The sequence below is a fragment of the Colius striatus genome, chromosome 25, assembly GCF_028858725.1.
Source record: "Colius striatus isolate bColStr4 chromosome 25, bColStr4.1.hap1, whole genome shotgun sequence".
Taxonomy (NCBI): Eukaryota; Metazoa; Chordata; class Aves; order Coliiformes; family Coliidae; genus Colius; species Colius striatus.
The window spans coordinates 4,193,002-4,220,680 of NC_084783.1; the positions used below are offsets into that span (position 1 = coordinate 4,193,002).

The following is a 27,679-nucleotide window of genomic DNA, read 5'->3' on the forward strand; positions in this document are numbered from 1 at the left end:
TGTTGTTAGTGTTGTGGGTTTTTTGAACAAAGCCAAAATATTTGTGTCCCTGCCGGGAGGGCTCTGGGTCACCCCTCTGTGGTCCTGCTGGGAGACAGGACGCTGGTGGCTCCATCCTCCCCCTCCTCCCAGCACAGCCGCTGCTGTTTATCCATAGACATGTTTGTGCTCAGAGCTCAGCCCCTTCCTCGCTCCCAAACAACTGGATACAAGTCAAAAAGTCATTAGAATTTTCCATTGCCCGAGGGAGGGAGCGGTGAGAGGCCTGGGCAGCCCCACACCGAGGGACCTCGGACAGGAGGCTGCTGGCCCCAGAAATACAAGGGGTTGGGTTTGAGATAGTGAGTAAAGGTGGTGGTTTGCTCCTGGCAGCCCACGGCAAACCCGGCACGGGTCACATCTGCTGCTGTCTCGGTGAGCAGTTGGGGTGCCCACTGGCAGCAGCACGATGCTCCTGGGACATGTGTGGCACAAGCAACACGGGCATCCAGCTGCTCCAGACCTTGTGTTTGTTGGCATGAAACGACCCCAGTTTCTCCCCAGTTGTCAGGAGGGCTCACTGCCTGCACCAGCCCGGGCTGGCGCTCGAGGAACAGCCGTGATTCCTGTGGAGCCGGAGGGAAAACACCCCGGCAGGGATGAGAGGACTTTGCCTGCGGTTTCCACGGGCGGGAGGGAGCGGCTGCTGCAAACAGGCAGCTGAGTCAGCGGGCGGAGGGCTGTGGCAACGCTGCCCCGGCACGTCGGGGTGCCCGGCTGCCTCCCGGCAACCCGGCGGCGCTCCGGCACCGCCACGTGCAGGGGGGTCCCCAGAGATGCTGCTGGGGCCAAGCAACAGAGGCTGGAGCAAAACCAAAGCCGGGCTGGTGCTGCTGGGGATGGTGTGCGTGTGCTTGGGGAGCTCGGGGACCCGCTGGCACAGCCTCTGTGCTCCCCAGCGCCCATAAACACTGACTTGCTGCTGCCTGGGGTGTGAGCTCGGTGTGCCACTGGCTGCCAAGGTGGACTTGGGCAGCACGTTGACCCCATCCCCAGCACACAGACATGGGGGGCAACCTCATTTGGGCAAAATCCAGCTTTCTCATCACTGCCTGCCCATCCCTGCAAACAGACCAGGCCTTGGTAACCCCCACGGAGGGGGATGTTTTAGGGTGAGCTGCACCCCACCAGGCTCAACTCAGCTGAGACAGGGAAAGGCAGCACTTGTTTTGGGAGCTGGATGTGTGCCCAGGCCAGGAGGCGGCCGCCGGGCAGCTAATCCCTGGCCCTTGCAAGGCTGTGCCGGCACATTCTGTCCCTGCCAGCGCCCAGACGGCTGCGAGCTCTGGGTGTCACCCGCCCCATGGCACTGGCCCCTCCGCCGGGGGACAGCAGCCACGAGCAAAGGCCACAGTCACTGTGCTGGGACTGAGCATCCTCTGTGACTGGGGAGAGCTGGGGGCAAGAAGCAGCTCCCTGATGTGCTACAGAGAGGGGCTGCTGAGCCGTGAGGTGCAGCAGTGGGGAGCATCAGTGCCTGGGGCTGAGGGGTCCCACATTTTTGGGACTGAAGGGCAAAAAGGGAGAGAGAGCAGAGATGTGAAGGGTGGCATTTCCATGCCCCTGGCGAGCAGCAGATTTTGCTGGGTGGTCTGGGAAGCATTTTCCAATGTGCAGGGCCAAGAGCTATAAATACTCCCAAGCACTGTAATTGCATAACGTGCCTCCTGCCCGGCACCGGGTCCCTGTGCCGCAGCCGGCACCGCCACACACGGCACAGGGCTGTCCCAGCTCTGCAGCCCCCCCAGCGAGCCCCAGCCCCAGCCTGCCCCCAGCCCCCTGTGCCAATAAACGGGAGAACAGCCCAGGGTAGTCAATAAGGACTTTGGAGCTGGGGCAGATAAACAGCAGGTTGTGAAAGTGCAGCCCGGGGCAGGGGGTCTGCACCTCAGTGCCCACACAGGGTGGTATTTTTAGCCCATCCGGCATTCAGGATGGCAAGAGCCCCAGAGCAGCCGTGCCCCCCCCTGTGCCACTGCCAGGCATGAGGAGAAAAAACCTGGAGGCACTTGCAAGGATCGCTGCTGGAAAGATTCCTCCCAGGCGGGGAAGCAGGAGCGGTGCCCAGTGGCATTGGGTTCCCTGGCCCGGCATGGCCTGTCCCCACGGCTGGCACCGGCAAGGTCTGACGTGCTTTCCCAGCAGGGCTCAGAGGGCCAGGCGGGTGCTGAGCCACTCTCCCCCTCCTCCAGCCCTGGGAATAAGCATCTCCTTGTGCAGCCACAGCAGATGATCAGGGTCTGACCAGCAGCCCCCGGCCGTCTCTGGTTTGCTGGGATAGAATGGCTCCCTTGTGCCGTGTCACGGCACGGCTGGGGGGGCTGGTCACAGGGTTTCCTTCACAGGGATCTTTAACCACGGGGGGGGCTGCAGGGCTGTGGTTCAGACTCTCTTTTATGTCACCAAAAAGCCCTGTCACAGCCTGAGCAGCACCAGCTGCAACTCTGGGCGTGCAGCTCCCTCATCAAGGAGGCAAACAAATGCACTGTGAGGCCAGTTAATCCTCTGCTGAGGGAGGTGAGCTGCTGCAGCCAGGGCTGCCAAATGAAAACGAAATCACATTTGAATAGAGGCTGCACGAGCAGCAGCGTCTCGCAGGCAAAGGAGAAGCCAAGGGCCTGGAGCAGCTTCAGCAAACAACAGAAAGGAACTGAAATCCCCCAAAAAAAATCACATTCCAGGGGCAGTATTTTCCACCACCATGGTCTGGGGAAGGCAGAACTGAAGCCCTGACTCAGGAGATTTGCTGTGTTCAGAAATGCTGTTAAAAACCCAATCCCATGGCCAGGCAGCAGGTGGAGGATGATCCCACCCCCTCCTGGGGAAGGGCTCATCCACTACGGGACTGTGCCGGCGCAGACTGGAGCTGCCAGGTCCCTGCCAGACTCTCAGGATGGAGGAGAGTGTGTCTGTCCTCCAAGAGCCTGGACACAAATAGGAAGGGAGTGTGGAAAAACACAAACAGGATCGCTCCAGCCCTGCTCCGTCAGGGATGGGAAAAGGGCCAAACCTGCACGGAGGTGGAGGAGCCCGAGGCAGAGCATCGCTCTTGGCACTGGCTGGAGGAGCCCGGCATTCAGGCAGGGCTGGGCTGGCTCTGAGCACAGGGGACCAATCCTGCTGGGGAGCAGCACTGGCCAAGTGACCCAGTTAATCCCAGTGCAGAGTGGGACTGGGTGCAGGGTGGAGCTGAGTGCCCGTGGGGCGATGAAGCAAGGAGAGGGAGCGCTCCTGCACCCCAACAGAGCAGCGAGGAGCAGAAAGAGAGCGACAGAAAACCAGCCAGGGTTGAAAGGATTTATTTCAAACAAAATTTCCCCAACAAAAAAGTCATACAAAAAGAACAGAGACAAGAGTGGTCGTTACAAAAGTGTTCACAGCTCCAGAAAAACCATCTGAGCAATCCTCAGCACGGAGGCTAAGGCACGGCTGGCTTCAGTGGCAGCCCCACGGGCAGGATTGGCTCAGTGAGGGAATGCAAAGGTCCTCAGCACCCAAACTCTGCTCAGGTCATGCTGGAGCAAGCAGGGTCAGCCCCTGGCACACACAACTCGAGCAGTCCTTGCTACAAACACCCATCCCACCGGTTCCCACACTGGTGAGCACACGTTGCTGCTCTGTCCTCACTGTGCCAGGGCCACCAACGCTTTTATGGGCACAGGATCGAGCCCATCCTGAGCAGGTCTCTTGGCCCTGAAGGACTCATTTCAACTCCACATCTCTCATCATCAATCATAGCTGCCACCAGCCTTGGACTGAACGTCCTTCACACCTCCTTGGCCACCAGAGATGCCAGAGCCACAGCTCCAACACTCTGTTCCACTGTTTGGGGGTTGGTTTTGGGCCCCATCACAGAAGAGGCATCAGCACATTGTGCAGGTTTGGTGCTGACATGCAGGAATCAGCTTTCCTGTTCTCGATAAACAGCCCCAAAACGCTGCCACATCATAAATTCATCCCCCAAGACCTCTGTCCTGGTAACAGCTCATAGAAGCCTTTACAGTTTCAGCAGACCAGCTCAGACCATTCCCCCTGCAGGCATCGCTGGGCTTGTGGCAAAGACTATCAGCAGCAGATGAAGTTTCTGCTTCATCTGGCCAGAAAAAGGCCTTTTCCTTTCTTAGGGAACTGCAGTCCTGGTGAGCTGCAGGAGATGGGCTGCGCCTGTATCACCACAGGACTCAAACCTGAGCAGGATTAAAAGATTCTCTTGAACTCCTGAGAAATACCCTCCAAGCTCCTGTTCTCCACCACAGGGGTTGCCAAAGCAAGGCCAAGGGGAGAGCAAATAGTTCCCCCTTTGAACCCCAAAGCCCTGGGGCAGTTATTAACACTCTGCCATCCTGCCCAGCCACATATGGGGCTGCTCCACACCACGGGGTCTCACGTTTTCTCCTACCACGGACGAGTTCTCAACACCGAGCTTGGTGTTGGCCTGTGGGACAGTCACAAGAGCAGGTGAGGGCAGCGAGCAGAGATGGGGTCTCAATGCTGCAGGAACTCTGGTCTCACAGCTGCCACGTCCCCATTTGCAGACCCAAGTGCTGCTGAGGGTGCAAACTCTCATCCCAAGGCAGCCTCATGTTGTCAACAGCGTCCGACGGCGCTTCGCTCAGCAGGTCATGCAACGCGGACGGATGTTGTCTGCAGGGGGGTTTGGATCGATCTGCAAAGCCAAGTTTCAAGTCATAAAAACCTCAGCAGAGGGCACATGCCAGCTACCTCCACCAGCCCTCCCAGCCCAGAGGGGATTTGTTACCTCTGAATACAGCGGAGGTGGTCGGAAGCGAAACTCCTGGATGTAGGCGAAGAAAGGACCTTCCAGGATGCCGCCGAGTTCGCTGCGGCACGGCGGAGCCAGGCTCTGCTCGGCCTCTGGGCTCGACACCACTGTCGAGTACTCAGGGGGAGCTGCAGAGAGAGGAGAACCATCAGGGAGGAGGAAACACTCTCCGTGAATGAGACACATGCAAGTAAAAGGGCTTCAAATCCACTGTTTCCCAAACCTTGCCAGTCCCATGGGGAAGGCACCCAGGACATGCAGCACCACAACCAAACAATTAAGTAAAAAGAGCTAAAGCTGCTCCTGGAGCAAGAGGCAGGGTTGAAAACTGGAGTGGGTTGACCAGGGGGGTGGTGCAGCAACCAGATAGCCTGGGGAGAGGGAGATGCTCACCCTCTGGCTGCTCCGGGATGGTGCTGAGCCAGTCCAGGTTGACGCTGTACTGGCTGCTGACGCTGGACGTGCGGCTCCCGAAGGGGTGCAGCGGGATGGTTCCGATGACGAGTGGCAGTTCAAGAAGCAGCTTGGATGTCCCAGGAATATCCACACAAACCTGCAGAGACAGCAGGGCACCTTAGCTGTTGGTATCTTCCCAGGCCAGAGGGGCAGATATCTCCCGCCAGAGCACCGGCTTGAGCCAGCCAGGAGGGATTATCTTGCAGCTGGATGCAAAGGGAGATGCAAATGCTCCCGCACCAGCCCTTGTGCTGTGCGCAGGTGGCAATGAGGCAGCACACAGAGCAGCCAGAGCTGCACTGGGGGAACCTGAGACCTCAGCCAAATCACCATCCCCAGCAGCGGGAGCGGCGAGCACAGCGCTAGCGAGAGGGGGAACGCTCAGCAGCGAGCTGCCCCCAGGCCCCTCACCTTCAGGGAGTATTCCACCTGGATGATGCGGCACTGGAGGATGGACGGGCCCACGGGCGGGATCTTCAGCGCCCGGCCGTGCCACACGTCCCGCTTCCCCGCTGCGATGGCGTCCCCCACCATCGTGGTCACCACCGACTTCTTCTGCTTCTTGGTGCCCCGAGCGACGAAGGTCTGAGTCTGGATGATGGCTGCCTTGGGCACCACGGCTCGGCTGGTGCAGTTGTCGATCTCAGCAAAGATAGGGATGACCTCACCTACCCAAACAGACGCACATGTTGGACGAGGGGAGATGGGACTTGGTCCTGCCTCAAGGAATTCCTGCGTAGGCTCAGAGGGCTGGTCACACTGTCCAGCAGGAGCCTGTCCCGGGGAAGCTGCCCACACCAGATGCACACACCAAGGCCCTCAGACTGATGACGTGCCAGAAGTCAACAGCCCAGCTCACAGTGACCCCAAATCCCCTCCCGCTGGGGTCCAGCCCAGGGCCCGCAGAGGTTCAAGGGCACCAGCACATGGCCTCACCTGGGGTGTAGCCTTTTCGGTCAATCTTGGCCGTCACAGAAACCTGGCCACGGTTGCAGTACCAGGCACGAGCAAGTTTCTCTTTGGCACCTGCCTGTGGAGCCTGCAGAAAGGGAAATATTTGTTTAGTAAGAAAGCCTGAAACTCAAAGCAGGCACCTCCCTGGCACTGAGAAACCTGCTGGAGAGCATCAGCAGCTTCTTAGGTATCTGATGCAAGAGGCTGTTGCAATGGATTGATGTTTCCAAAAGCTAAGAGCCATCAGTGACCTCTGTGCAGCCCAGGTAACGCTGCAGGGCACAAGTTACAACAGGGCAAATAGTCCCTCTGGAAATCAGGGAAGCTGACACCTTCCCTGGGGGCTTCTGGGGATGTTCTGGATGCAACTGCCCTGAGGCAGAGCAGGGGGGAGCTCACCAGCAGAGCAGGAGTGTTGATGTCGATGGGTTCAATCACTGTGAACTCCTTCTTCACCTTCTTCACCGTTGCCCAGGGTCTGTGCAGTTTGGCTTTCACCCAGTAGCGCACGCTGCCGTGCTTCCCCTCGAAGGAGGTTGCCAGGGTCCTGTGTGGAAGCAATGAGCAATTTAGAAGGGCTTTCCTGAAAGAATCCCATTTTCTAGGTGCCCTGTCCCCCAGCCTAGGAACTGCAGCAGGCACCAAGCAGCTCCCCTCCCTCTTTGCATCAAGGCAACAAAAAACCATCCACTTACTCTGGGAGCTGGAAGGTGAAGGGGAACTCGTGCTTTCCTGCCTGCAGGACCGTGACCTCACCATTGTCTGTGGGTAAAACAGATTTAAGATGATTATCTCCCTCCTGCAGAACTTCCTCCCCAGGCAAATTGGTGGCAGAGATGTACAGCCCACGGCCAGAGAGCAGCATGGTGGCACAGGAGGGTTTCTGCCAGGGTTAAGCTGCAGCAGCAGTCACACAATTTCCATGTCTCCAGGCTCGCAGGGACCAGGGGCAGGTCCCAGGGTGGGCTCTGCTTCACCCTGCAGCCACCTCGCACTGTGGCTTGGAAGTGAGAGCAGCTCTGGGTAGGGTGGCCAGCAAAGCCCCAGTGCCCTCCCAGGGTCCTGCCCAGGTTGCACAAGGCAGCTGGGGCTGGAGAGGACTTCTGGGGATCATCTAGCCCAATCCTCTTCCTCAAAGCAAGCTCCTGAACCTCCACAAGTGTTTTCCAGTGCTGCTTCTGTGCCAGGGAGCACTCACAGCAGAGGAGGAATCCTGTGTGGGGCCAGTCCCAAGCCGGGGTGTCCTGCACAGCAGCACAGACCCGTTGTGCCCCCCAGGTGCCCTCAGCACCGCACAGTCCCGCTGTGCCCCCCAGGCCCCCCAGGCGCCCTCAGCACCCAGCTTCCAGAGCGCCCAGTCCGTAAGTCACCCCAAGCACCCACATTTTAGCTGGCTGAGGTGTCATGCACCCTGCAGCCGGGCCGTTCCCTGGCACACGGTTCCGAGCTGGCTGGGATGCCGTGCACGCCACGGCCAGCGTGTCCCAGGCTGCCTCATCCCCGCGGTGCTTCAGCCCGGAGCCCCCGGCGCATCCCCCGCGCCGCTCAGCGCCGGTGCCTGGGGGCTGCGACACGGGGGGTGCCGGGGTGCCGTACCTGGGGGTGCCAGCAGCGTGTCGCGGTGGTTGAGAAACTCCACCTGGTCGCTGTAGCTCTGCGTGTAGGCGGTGCTGGAGCCGGCGCTGCGGGACTCGGTCCAGTGGACGCGGGCAGCGCCCATCGCCCGCAGCCTCAGGGCTCCCAGCCGCGCCGCCGCCACCAGCTCCAGCACCACGCGGCCCGACACCGCCTGCCCGGGGTTGAAAGCGACCGGGCCGTCGCGTTCCGACCCCTCCAGCACGATCACAAAGCGCTTCACGCGATCGAAGATCATGGCGAGCTCCGGCCGGCGGCACAGCCCGGCCCGGCCCCGCCGCCGCCCGCTTTAAGAGCCCGGCGCGCCCGGGGGCGGCCCCGACGGGGCGGGCCGGGCCGGGCCCTGCAAAACAAGGCAGCGAGCATGTGCGGGCCGTCCCCTCCTCTTCCTCCCAGCGCCTGCGGGGGGGTCGCGGGGGGCAGCGGCGTCTCCCCGCCCGCCCCGGGACATCCCGAGACGGCCCCGCGGGGCCGCGGCCGCGCCAGCCCCCGGGAAGGTGCCGCGCCCGGGGTGGCTCACGGGGCTGGTGCCTGCCGTGGGTAGCTCCCCGTTTGCTGCGCGGTTGCTCGGTGCCCCCTGAACCCCGCTTCCAGCTCCCACCCCCGACCTCGGCTCGACGGCGGCCGGAGCTCGTGTGAACTGTGCCGAGCGGCTGGGGCTGGAGGGGACCTGCGGGGATCAGCTGTAATCCAGCCCACTCCTCGAAACAAGCTCCTGAACCTCCGCAGGAGTTTCCCAACGCCGTTCCTTTCCCTGCCAGGGAACACCGGAGGCTCATCGCGTCCTCCCCATTCCCAGAGCCTTCCCAGGGGTCGGAACAGGCTGCAACTGGATCTGGGCTCGTGGCCCGGCCAACTGGCAACGAACGGAAAACTGGTCTGGGACACGGCTTCGCTTATTTCTAAGAAGTCAAGAACTGGCTCGGGTTCAGCTTGTGCAATTACAGAGTGAGCAATACATCTTCCCGGGGCTTTTTAACCAGGCAAGCTCTGGTTTTCTACCAGCTGGTACTGGGGTTTGTGTGCAAATGCCACCTGTGTGGGCAGGCAGGGCGTGGAGACTCGCTCTGCTGGCAGCATCTGCTGCTGCTGGCGCTCAGCAGGGCTAAAGAAGCATGAAAAGTGAGAACTGGTGATCCTCAGGATGGACATCCCTGTTAGCAGTGCCCCGAGATATGGGAAAAGGGAGGAGAGAGGTGTCTGCATCCCTCTAAAATGGTGAATGCAGCTTTAGAAACTTCCACTTGAGTCATGGCTGTCACATTTGCCGAGCACCAGAGCTCCCCACCCCGGGCACAGGCTGGGGATAAGACAAAACAGGCATAAAAAACGTTACTGAGTGTTTGGCTGCCAAAGCTGTGAGGATTTTTGAGCTGCTCCCAGCCGTGCTGGGCAGGACCTGCTGTGCTCAACTGGGTTGATCTCAGCCACTGAAAATGAACTGGGTCGAAGCCCTGCAAAGCTTCAGCTGTCTGCAAAGCCCGACTGGATTTGGCTGTTTCCCTCCCCAGGCAAAGGGACTGTGTTTTAGTTTGTGTGCACAACCGGTTGCTGCCATGAGTGAACATGAATCACAGCAAATGCTGGAAAGGGAGCCCGAGAGCTACAGGAGAGGGGAAGAAGGAGGGAAGGCATGTCACAGCACGAGTTACGGGGCGATGGCAGCTCTGGGAAGGCGCCCATGCCTCTGCTGCCATGCAGAGTGGCATTAAGAGGCAGTGGGGCTTTGGAGAGGGGCTGGAGCCTTGGCCAGGCCTCAGCAGCTCCATCCTGAGCTTGGCATCTTCCTCCTCCTGCCTGTCAGCACACACCCCTCAGCCTGTGACTCAGCCCTCGCCCACGGCATGAGCATCTCTGCAAACCTCCCTCTCGTGTCAGCAGCACGAGATGTCCACAGCTACCTCCTGTTACCTCCACGTTGGGCAAGAAGCCCCTCTCTGACTTCTTTGGGACCCCAGCGCTGGCAGAACTCTCCTGGGATCTCCAGGTGTGGGGGCTGTGGGACCACAGCCAAGGGCTTTCCATTCAGGAATGCTCCTGAGTGCCCAAACCCAACTGAAAACCTAGGCCAAGCTCGGTGCAGGAAAGATCTCCAACTCTTCAGCCCCATCTAGAGTCTGGCCAGGCTTAAGCTGGTCCCAACAGGACCTGACACTGTGCCCTGTTTAGAAGGGGTTTCTCCTTCCCTGGCCCGCTGCTGGGACCTGGTGGCTTTTCCCTACAGGCCCTGGAGCCACACAAGGGTCCCTGGAAAGCCAGAGAGGCAGGAACACAGCAGGTTAAAAGGTGAGTCAGCAGCTCTGCCCTGACCCAGTGTGGGAACAGGGTGGGATGAGGTGCAGCCTCTCACAGGCTCCTGCCCCCGGGCTGAGGAATGAGCTCCGATCCTGTCAGACCTGCGAGTGCTGGAGGATTGAGCTGCCGACCAAGGGCCACCCCACAACAGCTCAAAGCCCTGATTTTCTCTTAGCCCACGTGCCATAACTCTCCTGGATGTCTCCATGAAGGTAAAACAGCTTCTAGATGTTTGCCCCACGGCAGGGCAGGACCCACAGCCCAGGGAAGTGCTGCGGGAGCCTCGGGCGATGCTGCACAAAGGCATTTCTGCCTCCTCGGGCTCTCCCACATCACCTCATGCAGAAGAGTCCATGGCCTTTGCCCACTAAATCCCAATCTTTTCCTCTCTTCTGACTCCTCATCTAAGACACAATGTACCTTTAATGGCCCTGCCATGCAGTGTGAACGTCCTTCTTCCACCCTTTTGCTTGTCTGGCAGCACAGCACCTCAGTGCCGGGGCTCAGCACCCTGCCAGGGAACTGCAGATAAACCCAGAGCTCAGGGCAGAGCAGAAGGGAGGGCTCTTATCTCTGCTCAGCTTCCCTCCTCTGCAGTGCCTTGTTACCATGACAAAACCTGCATTTCCTACACACCACGCAGACACAGCTGATCTCACCCAGAAGGAACAAAAAGGGAGCAGTCACAGGGAGCTGCGGGTGATGGCACGTTGTCAGCAGCTCGTCTCCAGCTGACAGCAGGAAGGGGATGGGGCAGTTTGGGACAGAGCAGGACCCAGCAGGATCTGAAGGAAGTGATTTTGGCTGCAGAACAGCACAACCCACAGCCTTCACTCCCTTAAACCGCTCCCCCACTCCCACGGCCCTGTCACAGAGCAGAAAAGGAATCCAGGGATGGACTGAGACAATAAAAGCTCAACCCAGGCGTTCTGGCGAGGCTCTCTGCTCCCCAGGGAGCCCAGTTCAACGCTCCCTGTGCTGTAGGCAAGGGCCAGAAACCTTCAGCTCCAGGCTACAGGAGTGCAGGGTCTGGGAGGCCGAGTGGCTTGTGCAATTCCTGCTGCCTCTGGCCAAGTGCCCTTCTCCAGATGGCTCCAGGGGCTTCAACCACACACAAGCCCAGCAGCAGAATCTAAACATGCTCACAGCAGTTTGTGGCTTCCCTACAGACAGGGATAACAGGCAATAAACTTCACCCAGTAACCTTACAGCTAATGCAGACACTGTCCAGACACCAAGTGCTCAGGACCTTTGCTGCTGGAGTCCAGGGCAAGAGCTTCTCCCGAGCCCTTAACTGGGATCAGGGAGCTGCTGCAGCAGCAAAGGTGCTGTTGCTAAGCCCAGCACAGAAGAGCCACCACCAAAAGACAGAAGCTCCTGAGTAATGCAGGTATTTGGAGCAGGTGGCAAGGTACAGGCATCCAGAAATGGAGAATATGACCCCCCCCAGCACACTCCAGAGACAAGAGCACCTCCAGGAAGGCAGCTCGCTCCATCACTCCAGTTTCTTCCTGCAACCACCACTTGCTGGGTTGCACTTGGCCAGTGACACAATGAAATGTCCTGAGCCCAGGGCTGGGTGGCACATAGCACGGTGTCACATGGTGACAGGAAGCAGTGACAGGCCATCAGAAGGCAGAGAAAGGGGGAGAAAAAGCCACAAGTGTGACAACTGTCATTGCAGGGGAGGACAAAAGACAAGCCCTTCCCTAAGAAAACAGAGGTGGTGAGGGGATGGACAGCTGAGACGTCCCGTGTCCCTCAGCTCTGGGTTGTTTCATCCCAACCCCACAAAGAATTCAAGTGGCTTGTCCTCTTGCAGTGGATCTAAGCAACGTGCCAGCTGGGCATGTGGTCCCAGCACCAGGAAACTGAGAACAAATATTTACTGAACTGCTAAGTGCTCTTTCCACACTTGTGAACAGACACTTCTGTTTGCGCTTCCCTCTGCAAACGGAACAAAAGCCACAACTCTTCCGTGCTCACCAGCCCCCCGAGTTTCCAGGCAGCCTCCTAGAAACCCTCAGCACCCAAACCTTCCGTAAAGGTGAGAAGAGGCGGTTCAAGAGGGGAACAAACCCCGCCTGGGTCGGCAAGTAGCCGCCGAGGCAGCGTCTCCGCCCGCAGCCCGAGGGGGCCCCGCAGCCTTACCCGGGATGAGCTGGCAGCGGCGGTACAGGAAGGTCTGGTAGGCCGTGTAGTCGTGGTAGACGACGTTGAGCCCCACGCTGCGACTCTCGAGCCAGTGCGTGGCGGCCCGGCCCCGAGCCAGCACCTCCAGGGCCCGCAGGCGCAGCGGCCGCCGCAGCTCCAGCCGCACGCGGCCCCGCAGCAGCTCCCCGCTGCCGTACGCGCCCCGCGCCCGCCCGGCCGCCAGCTCCAGCGCCAGCCGCCGCACTCCGCCCGGGGGCTGCATGGCTGGGCTCGGGCGAGCACCTGAGAGGCTCCTCGAGGTGGAAAGAGCGAGCAAAGGCTGCACTGAAATCCCCCTAATTGATCCCTGCCCCTAACTAGCCCAACCCTGCAGGCTTGCCTAATCTTTCCCCCGGCGCCTGTTTTGCAGCGATGCCTCAGCCTCGGCCTGTGGAGTGTGGGGCTGATGCTGTGCCCGGGATGGGGCTGTGGAGAGGGAGTGACGTGTTTTTAAACCCATGGAAGGAATAACGTGACTTCATCGTCTTATCTGCGAGCCCCAGGCCTGTGGCCCCGCAGCGGGTACGTGCCGGCGGCTCAGGGAGCGTGTCCCACACGGGTGGGCATCCCACACCAGCTCTCACGTAGCTGGGGGAAGCACAGAAAGGCTACTTGGCTTTCCCAGTTTAGGCTGAAAGGAGTGGGAGAGGAGTTTACAAAGCAAAGAGCCCAAAAGCCGGTTGTACTTGCTGTGTCTGAAGTGAAAAAGAAAGTGAATGGGCAGAGCAAGAGCTCCCCAGGCAGCTGGTTCCACCAAAAAGGGGATGGTCAGTGTTTGTGGCTGTTTCTGCCATGGCACAGGTGAAAATGCCACTTCAGGGGCAGGAGTGGGGCAGGTTTGTGGTGTAAGCTGAAATGTCTCACCAACGTTTTCTTTCTGTTTAGAACAAAAGTAACTGTGGCCTTTGGGATGTGCAGGCAGGGCTGAAAGTGAGGGCCGTGAGAAGGGAGAAACCCCCTCCTTGAGGATAAGGAAGGAATAAATAAGACAATTGAGACCTATTGTTAAAAATAACAGGAACAAGAACAAAGTGACACGTGGCTCAAGGCACAGAGTTGCACAAAGCCCCCCATAAAGACTTTTGTGAGCGTGCATGTCAGCCAGCAGACATGGGGAGGAAGATTGTGGCTGCCCTGAGAGACCACTGACTCCCCAAGTGTATTAGCATCTGGATGTTAGTCCAGGGAAACAGCATGAATGAGCTCTTGGAAACCTAGTGAATGTGTAAGAGCTGAACACAATGTCACCTGTGTGGTTTCTTTGCAAAGCCTCTCATGTGTGTGCCAGGAGCTGCAGTATAGGTGGTGCTTCTGCAGCTCCAAACAGCCTTGGAGAGTTCCTGTGCTGCCTCTGACAGTAACAGCAGCAGATGTAAGTCCCTATTAATACACCAAATGATGCAGCTGAGGTGTTTGAATCGAGGTGTTTGCAATGTACTGACATGAGTGTGGGTTGGATGAGTGGAGGTGAGGTGGATGGAGAGCTGCTGAAGGACAGAGCCCAGAGGGTGGTCGAATGACAGAGTCGAGCTGGAGGCCTGTGGCCAGTGGAGTTCCACAGGGATGGGTTCTGGGGCCAGTCTTGTTCAACATCTTCATCAACCACCTGGCTGAGGGGACAGAGGGACCCTCAGCAAGTTCCCTGCTGGCACCAAACTGGGAGCACTGGCTGATTCACCAGAGGCTGTGCTGCCATTCAGTGAGCGCTGGACAGGCTGAGAGTTCGGCACAGAGGAACCTCCTGAGGTTCAACAAGGAAAAGTGCAGAATCCTGCATCTGGGGAGGAACAACCCCCTGCAGCAGGACAGGCTGGGGGTGACCTGCTGGGGAGCAGCTCCAGAGGAAGGACCTGGGAGTGCTGGGTGATAATAAACTGACCATGAGCAGCAACGTGGCCTCATGGGCAAGAGCCAATGGCAGCCTGGGGGCATCAAAGAGACTGGGCAGCAGGGCCAGGGGTGTTCTGCTCCCCCTCTACTCTGCTCTCCCCTGCTGAGGCCTCATCTGGAGTCCTGTGGCCAGTTCTGGGCTCCCAGCTCCAGAGGGACAGGGAACTGCTGGAGAGAGGCCAGTGCAGGGAGACCAAGATGCTGAGGGGACTGGAGCATCTTCCTTGTGAGGAAAGGCTGTGGGACCTGGGGCTGTTCAGTCTGGAGAAGAGACTGAGGGGGGAGCTCATTAATATTGACCAATATCTAACTGGTGGGTGTCAGGAGGTTGGGGCAGCACTTATTTCTGTTGTATCCAGCGACAGGACAAGGGCTGATGGGATGAAGCTGGAACACAAACAGTTCCATTGAAACACAAGGAAAAACTGTTTCAGTGTTTGAGTGAGGGAGCCCTGGCCCAGGCTGCCCAGGGAGGGTGTGGAGGCTCCTTCCTTGGAGGGATTCAAAACCCCCTGGACACGTTCCTGTGTGACCTGATCTAGGTGGGAGCTGCTTCTGCAGGGGGGTTGGACTGGATGAGCTCTAAAGGTCCCTCCCAACCCCCACCATGCTGTGATTCTGTGAGGTGCCTGTGTGCATTTACAAGACCTGAGCACACTGCTGCTTTGGGAGCAAAGACTGTCCCTTCCCCAAGAGCTGGAGTGAGATCCCAAGAGGAAAGCAGCAGAGTTCATGGGGCCAGCCTCTGCTCACACACAAACTGCAGCAATTGGAAAAGGTTTAGTGGTCACTAAAGGCTTTTCTGCTGGCTCCCAGCACATGTGAATCTGCTCCAAAAGGCTGGGAAGGGTTTGTGAAGTGGCAGCTGTGAGAAGGCAGCAGTTGACCCCTGCTCACACAGCCTCCCAAGGAGGGGGCTGACTAACCCACACTCATCCCTCTTTAAAACACCCATGTCCCAAACAGAGTTAGTGCAAGCTCAGCATTCAGGAAACCCACATGAGTCATCAACTCAATAAAAACACACAGCTCACCCCTAGGAAAACAGCTCACACATCATAAGCTGGGGAGAGCTGTCTGTCTCTGCCCTACTGTTCACTGACCTTTGGTTTCAGGCCTTGACACCAAAATCCAAACAGATAATAAAGCAATATTCCAGCCCCTGCACAGCCCTGACAGTGCCTCTCATTTTGCTTCTGATCTCTTGCCCTTTCTCTGAGCTTCCCCCTACCCCCTCTGCTTCCTCCTGCCCCAGTGCCTGCCCAGGGACACTCAATGGGTCTCACAATCCAGAGACGTGTCCCCCACATCTCCCAGTGTCTCTTCTTGCTGTCACCACACCTTCTTGTGTCCTCCTTCAACCTGAGACACAAATGTTCCCTGGAATAACACACAGATGGGCCAAGAGCAGGGCACTAGGATGGTAACATGTAATGAGACACGTAGGCAGGCCCCAGCACAGGAAATTCTGGGCAGCCACTGAAGAAGGGAGAAGATCATGGTGCCAAGAGCACCTTCCTCTGGGGACAATATCTTTTGAGGGTGCCCAGGGGAATGCAGCTCACTTGGGAGTTTGCCTTTTGGATTTCTGATGGGCTCCTGGACTTGGGTGTGAACTGATCCTTCTGCTCAGTGCTGAAGAGGTCCCGTGTCCTCCAGGGCAGCCCCAGGTGTGAGTATTTGATCTGAGGAGAGACAAAAGCTTTCAGTACATGGGGACAGGGCTGGGGAACTTGGAAGCCCCAATGTCAGAACTCTGTGTTGCAACCAGAGGGGTCACTCCCCTGGCAGCTGCACTGTGTGCCTCTCTGCATCCTCCCTCCTTGGCAAATGCCTTGTCCTCTGGCTTACCCTGGCTGGACACTTCTAGCCATGCCCTTTTTCCTTCTTCTGTGGGGGAGTAGAATCACCTTCCTCCTCCCTCCAATGTTCCTTAGCTTAGGGATTTGATTGCTTGTCCTTTTTCTCCCTCCAAAGACTTTTCTGAGCTACAACTCCGCTCCCCACAGAGCATTGACTTGAGACTGGAGGCATTTGATGCAGGGCTGCCCCATCTCAAGCAGCTCAAGAGCACTCACCAAAACTGGTGATGTTAATGAAGAGGATACAGCTTGGCTTGGTATAAACCTGCTTCCCCAAGCTGCCCTGTGGTAAATCTCAGCCTGTTAAGGCTGTACCTGCTGTAGCACGTCTTCACAGAGCCCTTGTCTCTGCAGTCGGTGTGGGACCAGCATGGCCTGTGTGGTTGTGACAGAACTTTCACCTGCTGGCAGACAGGATTGAAACAAAAATGAAAATCAAGCCAGTAATCCAGGAGGCAACATCAGAAAAGCTTTGCAGTTTGACATGCAGCCCCAGGTCTTCATGCAATCCCAATAACAAGAGGAAAGGACAGGCTCTGCTGGCAGTGCTTTGCTGAAAACCTTTGCCCAGACAGAAAACAAGTCTCAAGGTGAGGAGGTAAATAAGGAAATTCACACAACAGGTACAGGAGTGTCACTGGTTACAGAGCAATTCCAAAAGTCTGGGGCTGAGGGAAAGATCAGTTTGACTCTGATCTGCTCCACATGTAGTAAAACAAATGGTTTAAAAGCAGATACATGGTGTGAAGGCTCCTCTGGCTCTTAGCTGCAGAGGGCTGGCCATCAGAAATAGGAGGCAACACTGGAGGAGGGTTTTCTTAATGCCTTCCATGACCAGCTCTAACCACATCCCTTCTCAGAAGAGTTTTGATTGACATTCTCCCCTTCCTCCCTCCCAAATACAAATGCAAACCAACTTCTAAAAAGCAAATGCAGCAAGGGAGAAAGGTCAAGCCTTTCCTGTCCCAGAAATCATTTGTGTCACCTGAACATGCTGAATATTGCTGTGTGATGGCAAGGAATGGCTTTGGCTGGCACAGGCATCAAAGTGGCTGGTGAGATGTCATCTGGGGAGGTGAAAGTGCCCAAGGATAGGAGCTGCTGTGAAAACCAGCAGCAGCAGGCATGGGACAATCTCCAATGAGGGACTGGCCATGAAGGCCAAGGGCATCCTGACCTGCATCAGGAATAGTGTGACCAGCAGGAGCAGGGAGACGATCATTCCCCTGGACTCAGCTTTGGTGAGGCAGCACCTCCAATACTGTGTCCAGTTCTGGGTCCCTCTCTACTAGGACACTGAGGTGCTGGAGAGGATCCAGAGGCAGCTACCAAGCTGGGAAAGGATTTGGAGCCTGTCTCAGCTGAGGAAGGGCTGAGGGATCTGGGGCTGTTGAGCCTGGAGAACAGAAGGCCCAGGGGAGACCTTCTCACTCTACAACTACCTGCAAGGAAGCTGCAGTGAGGTGGGGTGGGTCTGTTCTCCCTGGGAACAAGCAACAGAACAAGAGGAAACAGCCTCAAGTGTCACCAGGGGAGGTTGAGGCTGGATGTGAGGAGGAATTGCTTTGCTGCCAGAGCTGTCAGGCATTGGAGCAGCTGCCCAGGGAGGTGCTGGAGTCACCATCCCTGGAGGGGTTTCAGAGCTGGGTGGGTGTTACACTGAGGGCAATGGGCTGGTGGGTGATGGGGCTGGGACAGAGGCTGCACCCCAGAGGGCTCTGCCAGCTGAAACCGTTCTATGATTCTATTCTATTATTCTGTTTGGGCTGCCTCCTTCCCTAGAGCACCAGGCATCAGTGTCCCTTGCACAAAGCTAGGAGAAGCTCAGCAGGCTTCATCTGGCACCACACCAGAGCAAGGTGTCCTTACTGTGGTTGTTGAAGAGGATGTGGCTCTCACGGTGGCTTCTGCTGTCTGCCAACACCCTCTGGCTCTGGTGGGGCTGATAGTCTGACTGCTGTGTTGTGCTGAAGAAACAGGAGCCTGAACACTCCTCTCCCAAGCAGATGCTGCTCTGATGCTTCTGAAGTAGTGAGTCAGGCCTCGGTGGGAGATTCCACCTGTCAGTCTGGAGAACACATGAGCTGCTTTAACAGAAACAGGCTGTAGCTGGGAAAGGCACCCCACACCCTGCACAGCCTGAGCAGGGAGGGGAGAGGGGATGGTGGCCTTGTTCCTTGCCAGGGTAGGGTGCATAAAAAAGAGAGGGACAGAGAAACATCCACACAGCAGAGCCAGGGACAGACCTCTGGGTACGACAGACGTGTTGTGGTCATCCTTGCCAACAGCTGAGCTCTCTCAGGGTCTTCATCTCCTCTGGGGATGGATGAGGCAAATTTGTTTGGATAGACAACAGTTACAGGCTCTGGCAAAAGGGAGAGTGAAGGATGTCAGAGCACTCTGGCCTCCGAACAATTTATAGCCACAGAGCACAGGAATGATTACAGCTGTGATTTAACCTGCCAGGGAAGTGGAGGGAGGATGGAACAGCGTCACAGTAACGACACTGATGCTGAGTGCCTGAAAACTATAAAACCATATTATATGAGTGCATTCTATCTTTGTAATTATATCATTAAAAGTGGGTGATAAAGCCTCCTGTTCAGCTCATTATAAACCTCAGCAGTGGTCTGTACACGCTTCTTGTGTGTCACACACTCGCCCTACCCAGACTGTGCTCTGGGAAGGACTCAGATGTTGAGGTGGAGAATCTGGTGCAACCATCCCCCAGCTGCAGGTTCGTGTGGTGGATCTGGGAGGCAGCACGTTCCTTGTCATAGACTCTGCAAGACACCAGATATGAGCCGCTTAATTAGCAATGTTCATCAGCAAAAGCCATTCCTGGGGATGCCCATCAGGTTCTCATGCTGATACCTGTGTGTCCTCTTGGCTGGGGCACTGTAGGCATGTTTCTGCTCGCTCACAAAGTCACTGCATCTGGGATCCCCCAATTTATTACGAGACGAGCACTGGAGAGAAGCCAAGAAAGCTACAGAACAGCCACTTAAAGCACAATGCCCTTCCTTCCCCTCTCTGTCTTTCCATCCATCTGGCTTTCACTTGCACAGCTCCCACCACCTCTTTCAAGGCACAGCTCCACGTGGGAACATGCTGCCCTTTGTCTTGGTCCTCCCCAAAATCACACTCTTACCTTTTCACTTGGCTTTGCAGGTGGAGTCCATTCACCCTTAAAGTGTGCTTGGTAGGAAGTGTGGTAATAGGCCTGTCCATCGCTTTGAATAGGAGGAACACATCCTGCCAAACAGCCAGAGAGGGAAAGGAATGGTGGTAGTTCTACAACAGCTCCATTTAAACGCTCATGCCACTGAAGCTGCAAGCTTGAGGCAGCTGGTCTTTCAGCATTTTAGCCCTACTGAATCCATTCTGTGTAACGAAATGGCAATGAGCAGTAAGGCAAGCTGCAGCACTGCAGGGCATGGACGTGCTGCCTCACAGGCAATGCAGCACCAGTGCAGAAACGGCAGCAGCTGAGGATGCAGCGAGCCCAGGAGACAGCAGCAGCGTCTCTGCTCAGTGTGATTAACCTGCTTTATGAGCATCGGGTATCCAAACACCCCCGAAGTTCTGACGGCTGCTCCCAGCACAGCCCCAGGCCACGGGCACAGCCCCGAGCGCCGAGGGGAGTTGTGTGGGCTCAGCTCACCCCTGTGCCAGCGCCGGGGCCCGGCAGCCGCCTGCATCCCGTGCGCTGGGTACGAGGCGGCGTGGAGAGAAGGAGCGAGCCCGATTTTCTCCCAGTCGCCCCGAGGAACGCCGTCCTCCCGCTTCAGGCCCGTGGGCGCGGGGCGAGGGGAAGCCGTGCGCGGCCTCGGGGGTGAGGCCGCGGATGCGGGGCTCGGCGTGCGTGCGGACACACGGTCCCGGGCCGCGGCGGCCCCTCCGCCGCCGCCCGGCGCGGTTCCGAGCAGGCTCCGCCGCCGCTCCCCGGAGCCGCGCTCGGCCTCCAGCCGCCGCGGGGCAGCGGGGCCCTGCCGGCGGCCCCAGAGCGGGGCGAGCTGCGGCTGCGAAAGGGGCTGCCGGGCGCGGGTCGCTCTCGGGAAGGGGAGGCCCGTGACGGGCACGGGGGCCCGCGCACGCCTCGGCCGCCGCGGCGCTGGTCGCTACGGCGACGGAGCCGCCGCCTTCCCGGCGAGCCCCGCGCCGCCATGGCCGCCGCGCTGGAGACTTACCGCGGGCGCGACCGGGTGGTGAGTGGCGGAGGCGGCCCCGCGGGGCCCCGGCCCGGCCGCCCGCGCCTCACCGGGCTGTGCCCCCGCAGGTCCGCGCCGTGTGCTACGCGTGCCGGCTGGCGGGCGGAGCGCTGGCCGGGCCGCGGGAGCCGCCGGCGGGGCTGGCCCGCAGCCTCCTGGCCGCGTCGTCGCAGCTGAGCGCCTGCCGCGCCGGGCTGCGCCTCTTCGATGACTTCGCCGCGCTCCGACGCAGCTTCAGCTACGGGCTGGGCCCCGAGGTGAGCTTCCCCCGCAGCTTCCCCCCTCCCCTTGCCCCCGGCCTGGCCGCCAAGGCGCGTCCCGCCGTGCTCCCCGCAGGACGAGGACGGCCTGGTGCGGGGGCTCTCGGTGCTCTGTAACCTGGCCGACCAGCTCTACTACCCCTGCGAGCACATCGCGTGGGCGGCTGACGCCGGCATCGTCCGTGCCGGCTCGCAGAAGTGGTGGACTGTGAGCACGGCGCTCTGGGCCTGCTCCGAGCTGCTGGGCGTGCTGCGGTAAGGGCCGAGCTGCCGGCCCTGCGTGGGGGCAGGAGCCGGCCAGCTGCAGGAGGCTGCTCGGCCTCACAGATGCACTTAACGCTGGAGAAAAGAACCCCAACCCTCTCTCTTTTGATGTTCCAGGAGAAATAAGAGTGCTGTCTTGTTTTCAGATCCCTGAGAATCCTGTTCCAGTTAAGAAGAAAGCTGAGGCTGCACAAGTGGTACGGTTCCTCTCCAGCTGGTTAACCCCTAACACTTGTGCTCTCATCTGTGAGCTGTCACCAATTGTTGTCACGTCGTGGGCTGTCATTGATGCTGCTTTTGCTTCCCACAGTACGTCACCAGCTCAGAGCAGAAAGGAGGTGAAAGCCCAAGTGAAGGCCGAGGTTCTGAGGCTCCTCACGGGCATGGCAGATCTCTCCAATGCCATCCACTGGCTGCCTCCGGGCTTCCTTTGGGCTGGACGCTTTCCCCAGTGGTTGGTTGGTCTCCTGGGCACCATAACTTCCCTGATTTACATCTACCAGGCATCTGCAAGAGGAAAATCTGAAGCTGTGTAATTAAGCTTCAGGAGCTCATTGTTTATGTGTTGAAATCACCTGTAGTGAGGTGGGGGGTGCTTTAAATTACCAGGGTGTTGGTGATTGTCATTTCCTGTACCTGGGACTGTAGTCACAATGGCTATGACACAGAGGATTGGTTGTAGTTAACAGTTTGTATCACTTTTCACCAGAGAAATCTTTCAGATCTTCTGAAAATCAAGAAATCTCCTGGGATTGGTAAAATAGAGGGGAAAGCAGTCACTGTCCCAAAAGACAAATGCCAACCCTCCAGGCTTCACTGTCACTTGAAAGAGCACAAAGGCAGCATTGGGAGGGGAACAGCCACGGTTCTGCCACGTGGAACCCCCCAGGGATGGATCCTGCGTTTGGGGCTCGGGGCTCAGCCCTTGGTGCCTCAGCTGAGCCTGGGTGGGAGTGTTTTGGTGCCTCAGCTGAGCCTGGGTGGGAGTGTTTTCCATCTGATATTTTGGTGCTTGAGCCCAGAGCAGGTGCCTCAAGCACAAAGCAGGAGCCAGCAGTCATTTTGTCTGCAATGGCTGGGTTTCCTTTGAGGCAGAGGGGAAGGCTGTGAGGCAGGGCCTTGCACAGGCTGTTTCTAGTCTGCGTTGCTCGTTTAAGGAGAAATGTTGGGAAGTTGAGACTTCCTGGGTAAGTGAGGAGCAGCAGCGAGGCTGCAGCTGTGCCTTCTCGGGATGCCACCGGGTGGAGCCCTTCCACCAGGCTCCGGCACCATCCCACGGACAAAGAGCACGTTTATATAATCACCTTTCCAGGGACCAATCACACCAGTGCCGAGCTGAGTCTTGCAATTCTTGTTTCGAGGCGGTGCCTACAATAAATGAGACAAAAGCTTGAGAGGTGGCCTTGAGTGATGATTCCTTCTGATAACTGATAAATGTTCTTTGGTTCTGGAAAGCTCCAAACAGCAACAGAGAGCCCGTGTGCTGCTTTGGCTGTTCACAGCCTTCCTTCTCAGGGGCACTCGGGCAGCCAGAGCTGTTGCCCAATCCTGTCACCACCTGCAATTTAGTGGTTTTAAGGAGAAGTCAGAGTCTCTTTGTATTCTTGACCTGGTTAAACCATCCTTTCAGAACAGAGTGGGGGCAAGGTTTAGCAGTTTGAAAAAGCAGAACCCAAATACCCACAGCTCCAATGCCCAAGTGGTGACACTGCACTGTGCTGGTAGTTTTTAAGCAGAGGAAGGACACTGTGAGCTGTTCCAAGTGTGTTTGCTTCAGCCCCTTCCTCCTCGGGTGTTTTGGAATCACTGACAGATGAAGATCAGCTGAAATCTGCTCATTCAGAAGTTCTGAAATCCCTGTTTTTTTGTAAAGTTCAGCAATGACAAATGCATCAAGGGTGGGTGTGAGGAGGCTGGAGCCGGGCTGTGCTCAGTGATGGCCAATGACAGGACAAGGGGCAATGGGCACAAGCTGGAACAGAAGAGGTTCCAAAGAAACACAAGGACAAACTTGTTCCCTGTTGAGGTGAGGGAGCACTGGCAGGGGCTGCCCAGATGGGCTGTGGAGGCTCCTTTGGAGACATTCCAACCCAGCTGGATGAGTTCCCGTGTGCCCTGCTCTAGGTGCTGCTGCTCTGGCAGGGGGTTGCACTGGATGAGCTTTTGAGGTCTCTTCCAGCCCTTGTGACTCTGTTCCTGGCACATTATGTTTAAGCAGCAGTGGTGGCTGCCACAGCCTGTGCAGGGCAGCAGTCACTCTCTCACCACGAGATCCCATTCTCACTGAAAATCTGAGCTGGTTTGCTTTTTTATTCCCTTTACTCCCCTTTCCTGCTGCAGCCACCGGCCTCGGCTCAGCTCCTGCCTTGCCCCGTGCAGGAAAACATTTGCTGAGCAGGGACGGTTTGTTCTGGCCGTGACCTCCCTTTGTCAGCAAGCTGAGATCGAAAGGCCGGGAGCAGAGGAGCTGCTGATCCCAGCTCAGCGCCGGCTCCTGCTTTTATGGCTCTTTATTGGCGGTGTGACGCCGTGACCGTGCTTCAGGACTGCTGTACCGGCGCTTTGCCGGCTGCAGCCTAAGCGTCGCTGCGGGGGGGAGCGGGGCGTATGGTTCTACTCGGGGGGAGCAGCGCTGTGAGGCGTGGGACGGTTGGGGGGGCGGGGTAAGGCTACGCCACGCTGCCGCCGGGCAGGAAGGGGTTAAGGGGCGGCGCATGCGCGCGCCCGGCCCCGGCTCCCATTCACAAAGAGCGAGCGCAGGGCGCCGCGGCCGCTGATTGGCTGCTGGGCCGCGGGGGGCGGGGCCTGCGGCGGGGCGGCCACGCGGCGGCGGCGGCGGCGGGGTCGGGCGCGGCGGCACCGGCACGGCACGGCACGGCACAGCACGGCACCGCACGGCACGGCACGGCCATCCCCGGGAGCTGCGTGGGACACAGCGAGGACTGGCCCTGGTAACGGCGTTTCGGTCCGGGACCGCCCGGTGCCGCGCGTTGAGCGAGCCCCGCCGCTGCGGGACGGCCCCTCTGCGCTCTGCTCGCCGGGCGGGTGCCGGGCTCCGGCCGCCGGCTCCTCTCCGCGGCCGCCGTCCCGCTGCAGCCCTCCGGCGCGGCCCCCAGCTGCCCCCCGCGCCGGCGCCCCGGTGACCGCGTTGCTTTCCGTGCTGACTCTCCCATTTTCGCCGGCAGAGCAGTCTCGGCACCATGTCCGTGAGCAGCCACGAGAACCGCAAATCCCGCTCGAGCTCTGGCTCCATGAACATCCACCTTTTCCACAAACCGGGCCATGCCGACAGCCTCCTCACCCACCTGAACCTGCTCCGCAAGCGGCACCTCTTCACCGACGTGGTGCTGCGAGCGGGGAACCAGGCCTTCCACTGCCACCGCGCCGTCCTGGCCGCCTGCAGCCGCTACTTCGATGCGATGTTCAGCGGGGGCCTGAAAGAGAGCAGAGACGCCGAAGTCAACTTCCACGACTCCCTCCACCCCGAGGTGCTGGAGCTGCTGTTGGATTACGCCTACTCAGCCCGGGTGCTGATTAACGAGGAGAATGCAGAGTCCTTGCTGGAAGCCGGGGATATGTTGCAGTTTCAGGACATTCGGGATGCTTCGGCTGACTTCCTGGAGAAGAATCTCTACCCTGGGAACTGTTTGAACATGCTGCTGCTGTCCGATGCCCACTGCTGCGAGCGGCTGCTGGAGCTGTCGTGGAGGATGGCGTTGGCCAACTTCACCTCGCTCTGCAAGACTGAAGACTTCCTGCGACTGCCCAAGGACAAGCTGCTGGAGCTGGTGGAGAGCGAAGAGCTGGAGGTAGAGGACGAGACACTGGTCTACGAGGCTGTTATAGGCTGGATCCGATACGATTTGCCCCGACGCCATGAAGTTCTGCCAGAGCTGCTGCGCTCTGTCCGCCTGGCCCTTCTGCCCGAGTCCTACCTGCGCAAGCACGTGGCCTGCGAGAAGCTGGTGACCAGCCACAAGCTGGGGCAGGAGATCGTGGCCGATGCCATACGGTGCAAAATGAAGATCCTGCAGAACGACGGCCTGGTGACGGGGTGCTGTGCCCGACCCCGCAAGGTCAGCCAGGCCCTGCTGCTGCTCGGTGGCCAGACCTTCATGTGCGATAAGATTTATATGCTGGATCATAAAACCAGCGAGATCATTCCCCGTGCCGACATCCCCAGCCCTCGTAAAGAGTGCAGCGCCTGCGCCATCGGGTGCAAAGTGTACATCACCGGGGGCAAAGGCTCTGAAAACGGTGCTTCCAAAGACGTCTGGGTTTACGACACCCTCCATGACGAGTGGGCCAAAGCTGCTCCCATGCTGGTGGCACGCTTTGGCCACGGCTCGGCGGAGCTGGACCACTGTCTGTACGTGGTGGGGGGTCACACGGCGGTGAGCGGTGCCTTCCCAGCCTCTCCCTCCGTCTCTCTCAAGCAAGTCGAACACTACGACCCGCAGCTGGACAAGTGGTCCTTGGTGGCCCCTCTGCGGGAAGGTGTGAGCAACGCCGCCGTGGTGGGAGCCAAGATGAAGCTGTTCGTTTTCGGCGGCACCAGCGCCAACCAGGAGAAGCTGCCCAAGGTGCAGTGCTTCGACCCCCGCCAGAACCGCTGGACGGTGCCCACCAGCTGCCCCCAGCCCTGGCGCTACACGGCGGCCGCCGTGGTGGGCAGCCACATCATCGTCATCGGCGGGGACACGGAGTTCTCGGCCAGCTCCGCTTATCGCTTCCACAGCGACACGTCCCAGTGGTCCAAGTTTGGGGACGTCACCGCTAAGCGCATCAGCTGCCGCGCCGTGGCCTCGGGGAACAGACTGTACGTGGTGGGAGGCTACTGCGGGGCTCAGCGCTGCAAGACCCTGGACTGTTACGACCCGTCGTCTGACAGCTGGCGCAGCGTCACCACGGTGCCTTATTCTCTCATCCCCACCGCCTTTGTCAGCACCTGGAAGTACCTGGCAGCGTGAGGCCGAGAACCTGGGAGGGAAAGGGCTGCAGCTCACCCCAGAGCTCCTCTGTGTAACTTTGCACTCCGTGAGGGTTCAGCCCTGAAGGGCAGGTGCACGTGGATCTGGACTGAAGCTGTCCTAGAGAACAGCTTTGTGTGAGCATCAGCTCCAGAAATGTGCTTCCAGGCTGGTAGTTTGGGATGTAAAACCCTGCAGGAGAGAGAACTTCTCTTTAGGTGCTGAAATGCTGTGGGGAGAAGATGAGGATAAATAAGGAGACACTTAACCTGGCATCCTTGGCCTATGCAAAGATTTTGGGGAATGCTGTGAGGAGGATTGGGTGTCGTCCCTGGTACACAGCCGTGGCTGTGTGCACAGGCTGGCTGGCTGCAGGAGCTGGGGCAGACTCTGCGGTGCCGTGGGGGACAGGCTGCTGCTTTTAGCACAGCCTCCTCCTCCTCCTGGTGCCACAGTTAATCTGCCAGTGGCACCCAAATGTCTTGTGGGACGTGAGGGCTGGGAGCTGGTGCCAGGACGAGATTATAGCTGGGATTTAGTCTCAGAATGGTTGGTAATTGCATTTGTAAGACAAGCCCTGTCTACATATAAACACAGGTTTCTCTGCTTCTAATTCTTCTCTGGTGTCCCTTCCTGCCATTTCTTTCCTGCTACACAGCAATTAACCCTTTAACAACATGCAACTGGAATGAAACCTTCCTAAAGGCTCTTGGCAGAGGAGATGCCAGAGAAGCACAGATCCCTGCGGGTTTTTTCTTTCCCCTTGCAAGAAATGTGCTACTCCACTGAACTTGTCTAATGCAATAAAATGTCCTGCAATGCCTACAGGGAATTCCTGGGTGCAGAGGGCAATAAGGAGCTGTCACTCCACCATAACCAGTGGTGGAGGTTTCGAGGCCTGGGTGGTGTTTGCTGTACACTGGTCTCTCGCTGCTTCCTTCTGCACTACAGGCTTCACGTCTGATTTTTATTTGCCTGTGTCTCACCTCACTGAGGATCCAGCCAGGAGACAACTGGCAGCAGCAGCAGCATCTCCTCCTACCTGACAAGGCTGTGAACTGGATGCCAGCCTGTGCCTGGATCTCATTAGCATGGACAGGGCTCACAGCAACACAGCTTTGGCTTTGAACTGCTTCTGTAAATCCCCTGTGTTGGACCAGGGAGGGGAAAAGCACGGCCAGACCTCCCTAGACCAGTAACTTGTGCTGGCCCTTGACATGGCAAAAGGTTTCCAAGTTTTCTCCTAATTTATGTGATTCAGAGCAGGAACCAGAGGAATGTTTTTCACTTCTTTCGTTGAATATTTTGGTTTGATATTTACTAGAGAGGACAAAGGAAGCTCCTCAGTAAGTGGCAGCAGGCTCTGGACTGCTGGGACTTGGAATGCAGGCAGCTCCAGAGGCAGTTGCCTGAAATGTCTTAACATGTGACAGTACTTTGCCCATGGGCTGGTTCTGCACATTTTGGTTTGTTGGGGTTTATACAGCAGTTGTGTGTTTATTGCTCAGCCTGGAGCTGCTTCAATAAATCTGAATAAAATCCACTGTGTCCCTTGCCTGCTCTGTATGCCTCAGCTCGACAGCGGCCTCGCCCAGCCTTGAGATCATGTTTAGCAAGACAGCAAAGAGCATTCCCTGCTTGGACCCAAACCTTCAGCAGCTGGAGAGGGCTTATCTTTGTGACACTGCACTGAGGAAAGCTCAGGTCTTGTGCTGCATTCCAGCATTGAAGGACACACAAATCCTTCTGAAACTCCAAAGACTGAGCTATTCTCTGTCCTTACGTGGCCACCTTCTGCAGAGCTGGGCTTCCTTGCTGCCAGGAAGAAGGGAGGAAAGCATTGCCATGTCTCCTCCTGAGGCTGTGT

The 27,679-nt window shown here is 58.1% G+C and overlaps 4 protein-coding genes across 5 annotated transcripts; 2 read left to right on the forward strand and 2 right to left on the reverse strand.

Annotated features, from left to right (window-relative positions):
* Positions 1 to 3,322: 3,322 nt before the first annotated feature.
* Positions 3,323 to 12,798, reverse strand: ARRDC2 (arrestin domain containing 2). Of its 2 annotated transcripts, none has more exons than XM_062014835.1 (8): positions 12,314 to 12,798; positions 6,928 to 6,994; positions 6,632 to 6,779; positions 6,215 to 6,317; positions 5,690 to 5,946; positions 5,216 to 5,375; positions 4,799 to 4,950; positions 3,323 to 4,705 (listed from the first exon to the last, which is right to left on the reverse strand). In XM_062014835.1, the coding sequence occupies exons 1-8, from the start codon at positions 12,576 to 12,578 to the stop codon at positions 4,652 to 4,654; spliced, it is 1,206 nt and encodes a 401-aa protein (XP_061870819.1). In that variant the 5' UTR covers positions 12,579 to 12,798; the 3' UTR covers positions 3,323 to 4,651. The 2 variants fall into 2 exon arrangements, with proteins under 2 accessions (XP_061870819.1, XP_061870818.1); XM_062014834.1 differs by lacking the exon at positions 12,314 to 12,798 and adding an exon at positions 7,829 to 12,279.
* Positions 12,799 to 15,661: 2,863 nt separating this feature from the next.
* Positions 15,662 to 20,275, reverse strand: SAXO5 (stabilizer of axonemal microtubules 5). The gene is made up of 9 exons (XM_062014791.1): positions 20,233 to 20,275; positions 19,772 to 20,158; positions 19,259 to 19,362; positions 18,982 to 19,076; positions 18,775 to 18,890; positions 18,354 to 18,472; positions 17,977 to 18,175; positions 16,423 to 16,508; positions 15,662 to 15,930 (listed from the first exon to the last, which is right to left on the reverse strand). Exons 1-9 carry the CDS (start codon positions 20,273 to 20,275, stop codon positions 15,742 to 15,744), a joined length of 1,338 nt encoding a protein of 445 aa, XP_061870775.1. The 3' UTR covers positions 15,662 to 15,741.
* PEX11G (peroxisomal biogenesis factor 11 gamma) lies at positions 20,037 to 22,236 on the forward strand. The gene is made up of 5 exons (XM_062014999.1): positions 20,037 to 20,315; positions 20,387 to 20,575; positions 20,655 to 20,833; positions 20,989 to 21,039; positions 21,153 to 22,236. Exons 1-5 carry the CDS (start codon positions 20,274 to 20,276, stop codon positions 21,376 to 21,378), a joined length of 687 nt encoding a protein of 228 aa, XP_061870983.1. The 5' UTR covers positions 20,037 to 20,273; the 3' UTR covers positions 21,379 to 22,236.
* Positions 22,237 to 23,937: 1,701 nt separating this feature from the next.
* Positions 23,938 to 27,280, forward strand: LOC104549104 (ectoderm-neural cortex protein 1-like). The gene has a single exon (XM_010201136.2). It carries the CDS (start codon positions 24,043 to 24,045, stop codon positions 25,810 to 25,812), a length of 1,770 nt encoding a protein of 589 aa, XP_010199438.2. The 5' UTR covers positions 23,938 to 24,042; the 3' UTR covers positions 25,813 to 27,280.
* Positions 27,281 to 27,679: the final 399 nt, after the last annotated feature.

Bases quoted from the DNA above. Each gene is read 5' to 3' on its own strand.
- SAXO5 (XM_062014791.1), bottom strand. From the start codon at position 20,275: ATGGCGGCGCGGGGCTCGCCGGGAAGGCGGCGGCTCCGTCGCC. The intron at 19,363-19,771 runs GTGAGCTGAGCC...GCTGTTTGGCAG, and splicing joins GCCCCGGCGCTGGCACAGGG to GATGTGTTCCTCCTATTCAA. The intron at 19,077-19,258 runs GTAAGAGTGTGA...GCTTCTCTCCAG, and splicing joins CTGCAAAGCCAAGTGAAAAG to TGCTCGTCTCGTAATAAATT.
- LOC104549104 (XM_010201136.2), top strand. From the start codon at position 24,043: ATGTCCGTGAGCAGCCACGAGAACCGCAAATCCCGCTCGAGCTCTGGC.
- ARRDC2 (XM_062014834.1), bottom strand. From the start codon at position 8,105: ATGATCTTCGATCGCGTGAAGCGCTTTGTGATCGTGCTGGAGGGGTCG. The intron at 6,318-6,631 runs GTGAGCTCCCCC...CCCTTTCTGCAG, and splicing joins TCAACACTCCTGCTCTGCTG to GCTCCACAGGCAGGTGCCAA. The intron at 5,947-6,214 runs GTGAGGCCATGT...CTGTTTGGGTAG, and splicing joins CCGAAAAGGCTACACCCCAG to GTGAGGTCATCCCTATCTTT.
- PEX11G (XM_062014999.1), top strand. From the start codon at position 20,274: ATGGCCGCCGCGCTGGAGACTTACCGCGGGCGCGACCGGGTG. The intron at 20,316-20,386 runs GTGAGTGGCGGA...GTGCCCCCGCAG, and splicing joins ACCGCGGGCGCGACCGGGTG to GTCCGCGCCGTGTGCTACGC. The intron at 20,834-20,988 runs GTAAGGGCCGAG...TCTTGTTTTCAG, and splicing joins GAGCTGCTGGGCGTGCTGCG to ATCCCTGAGAATCCTGTTCC.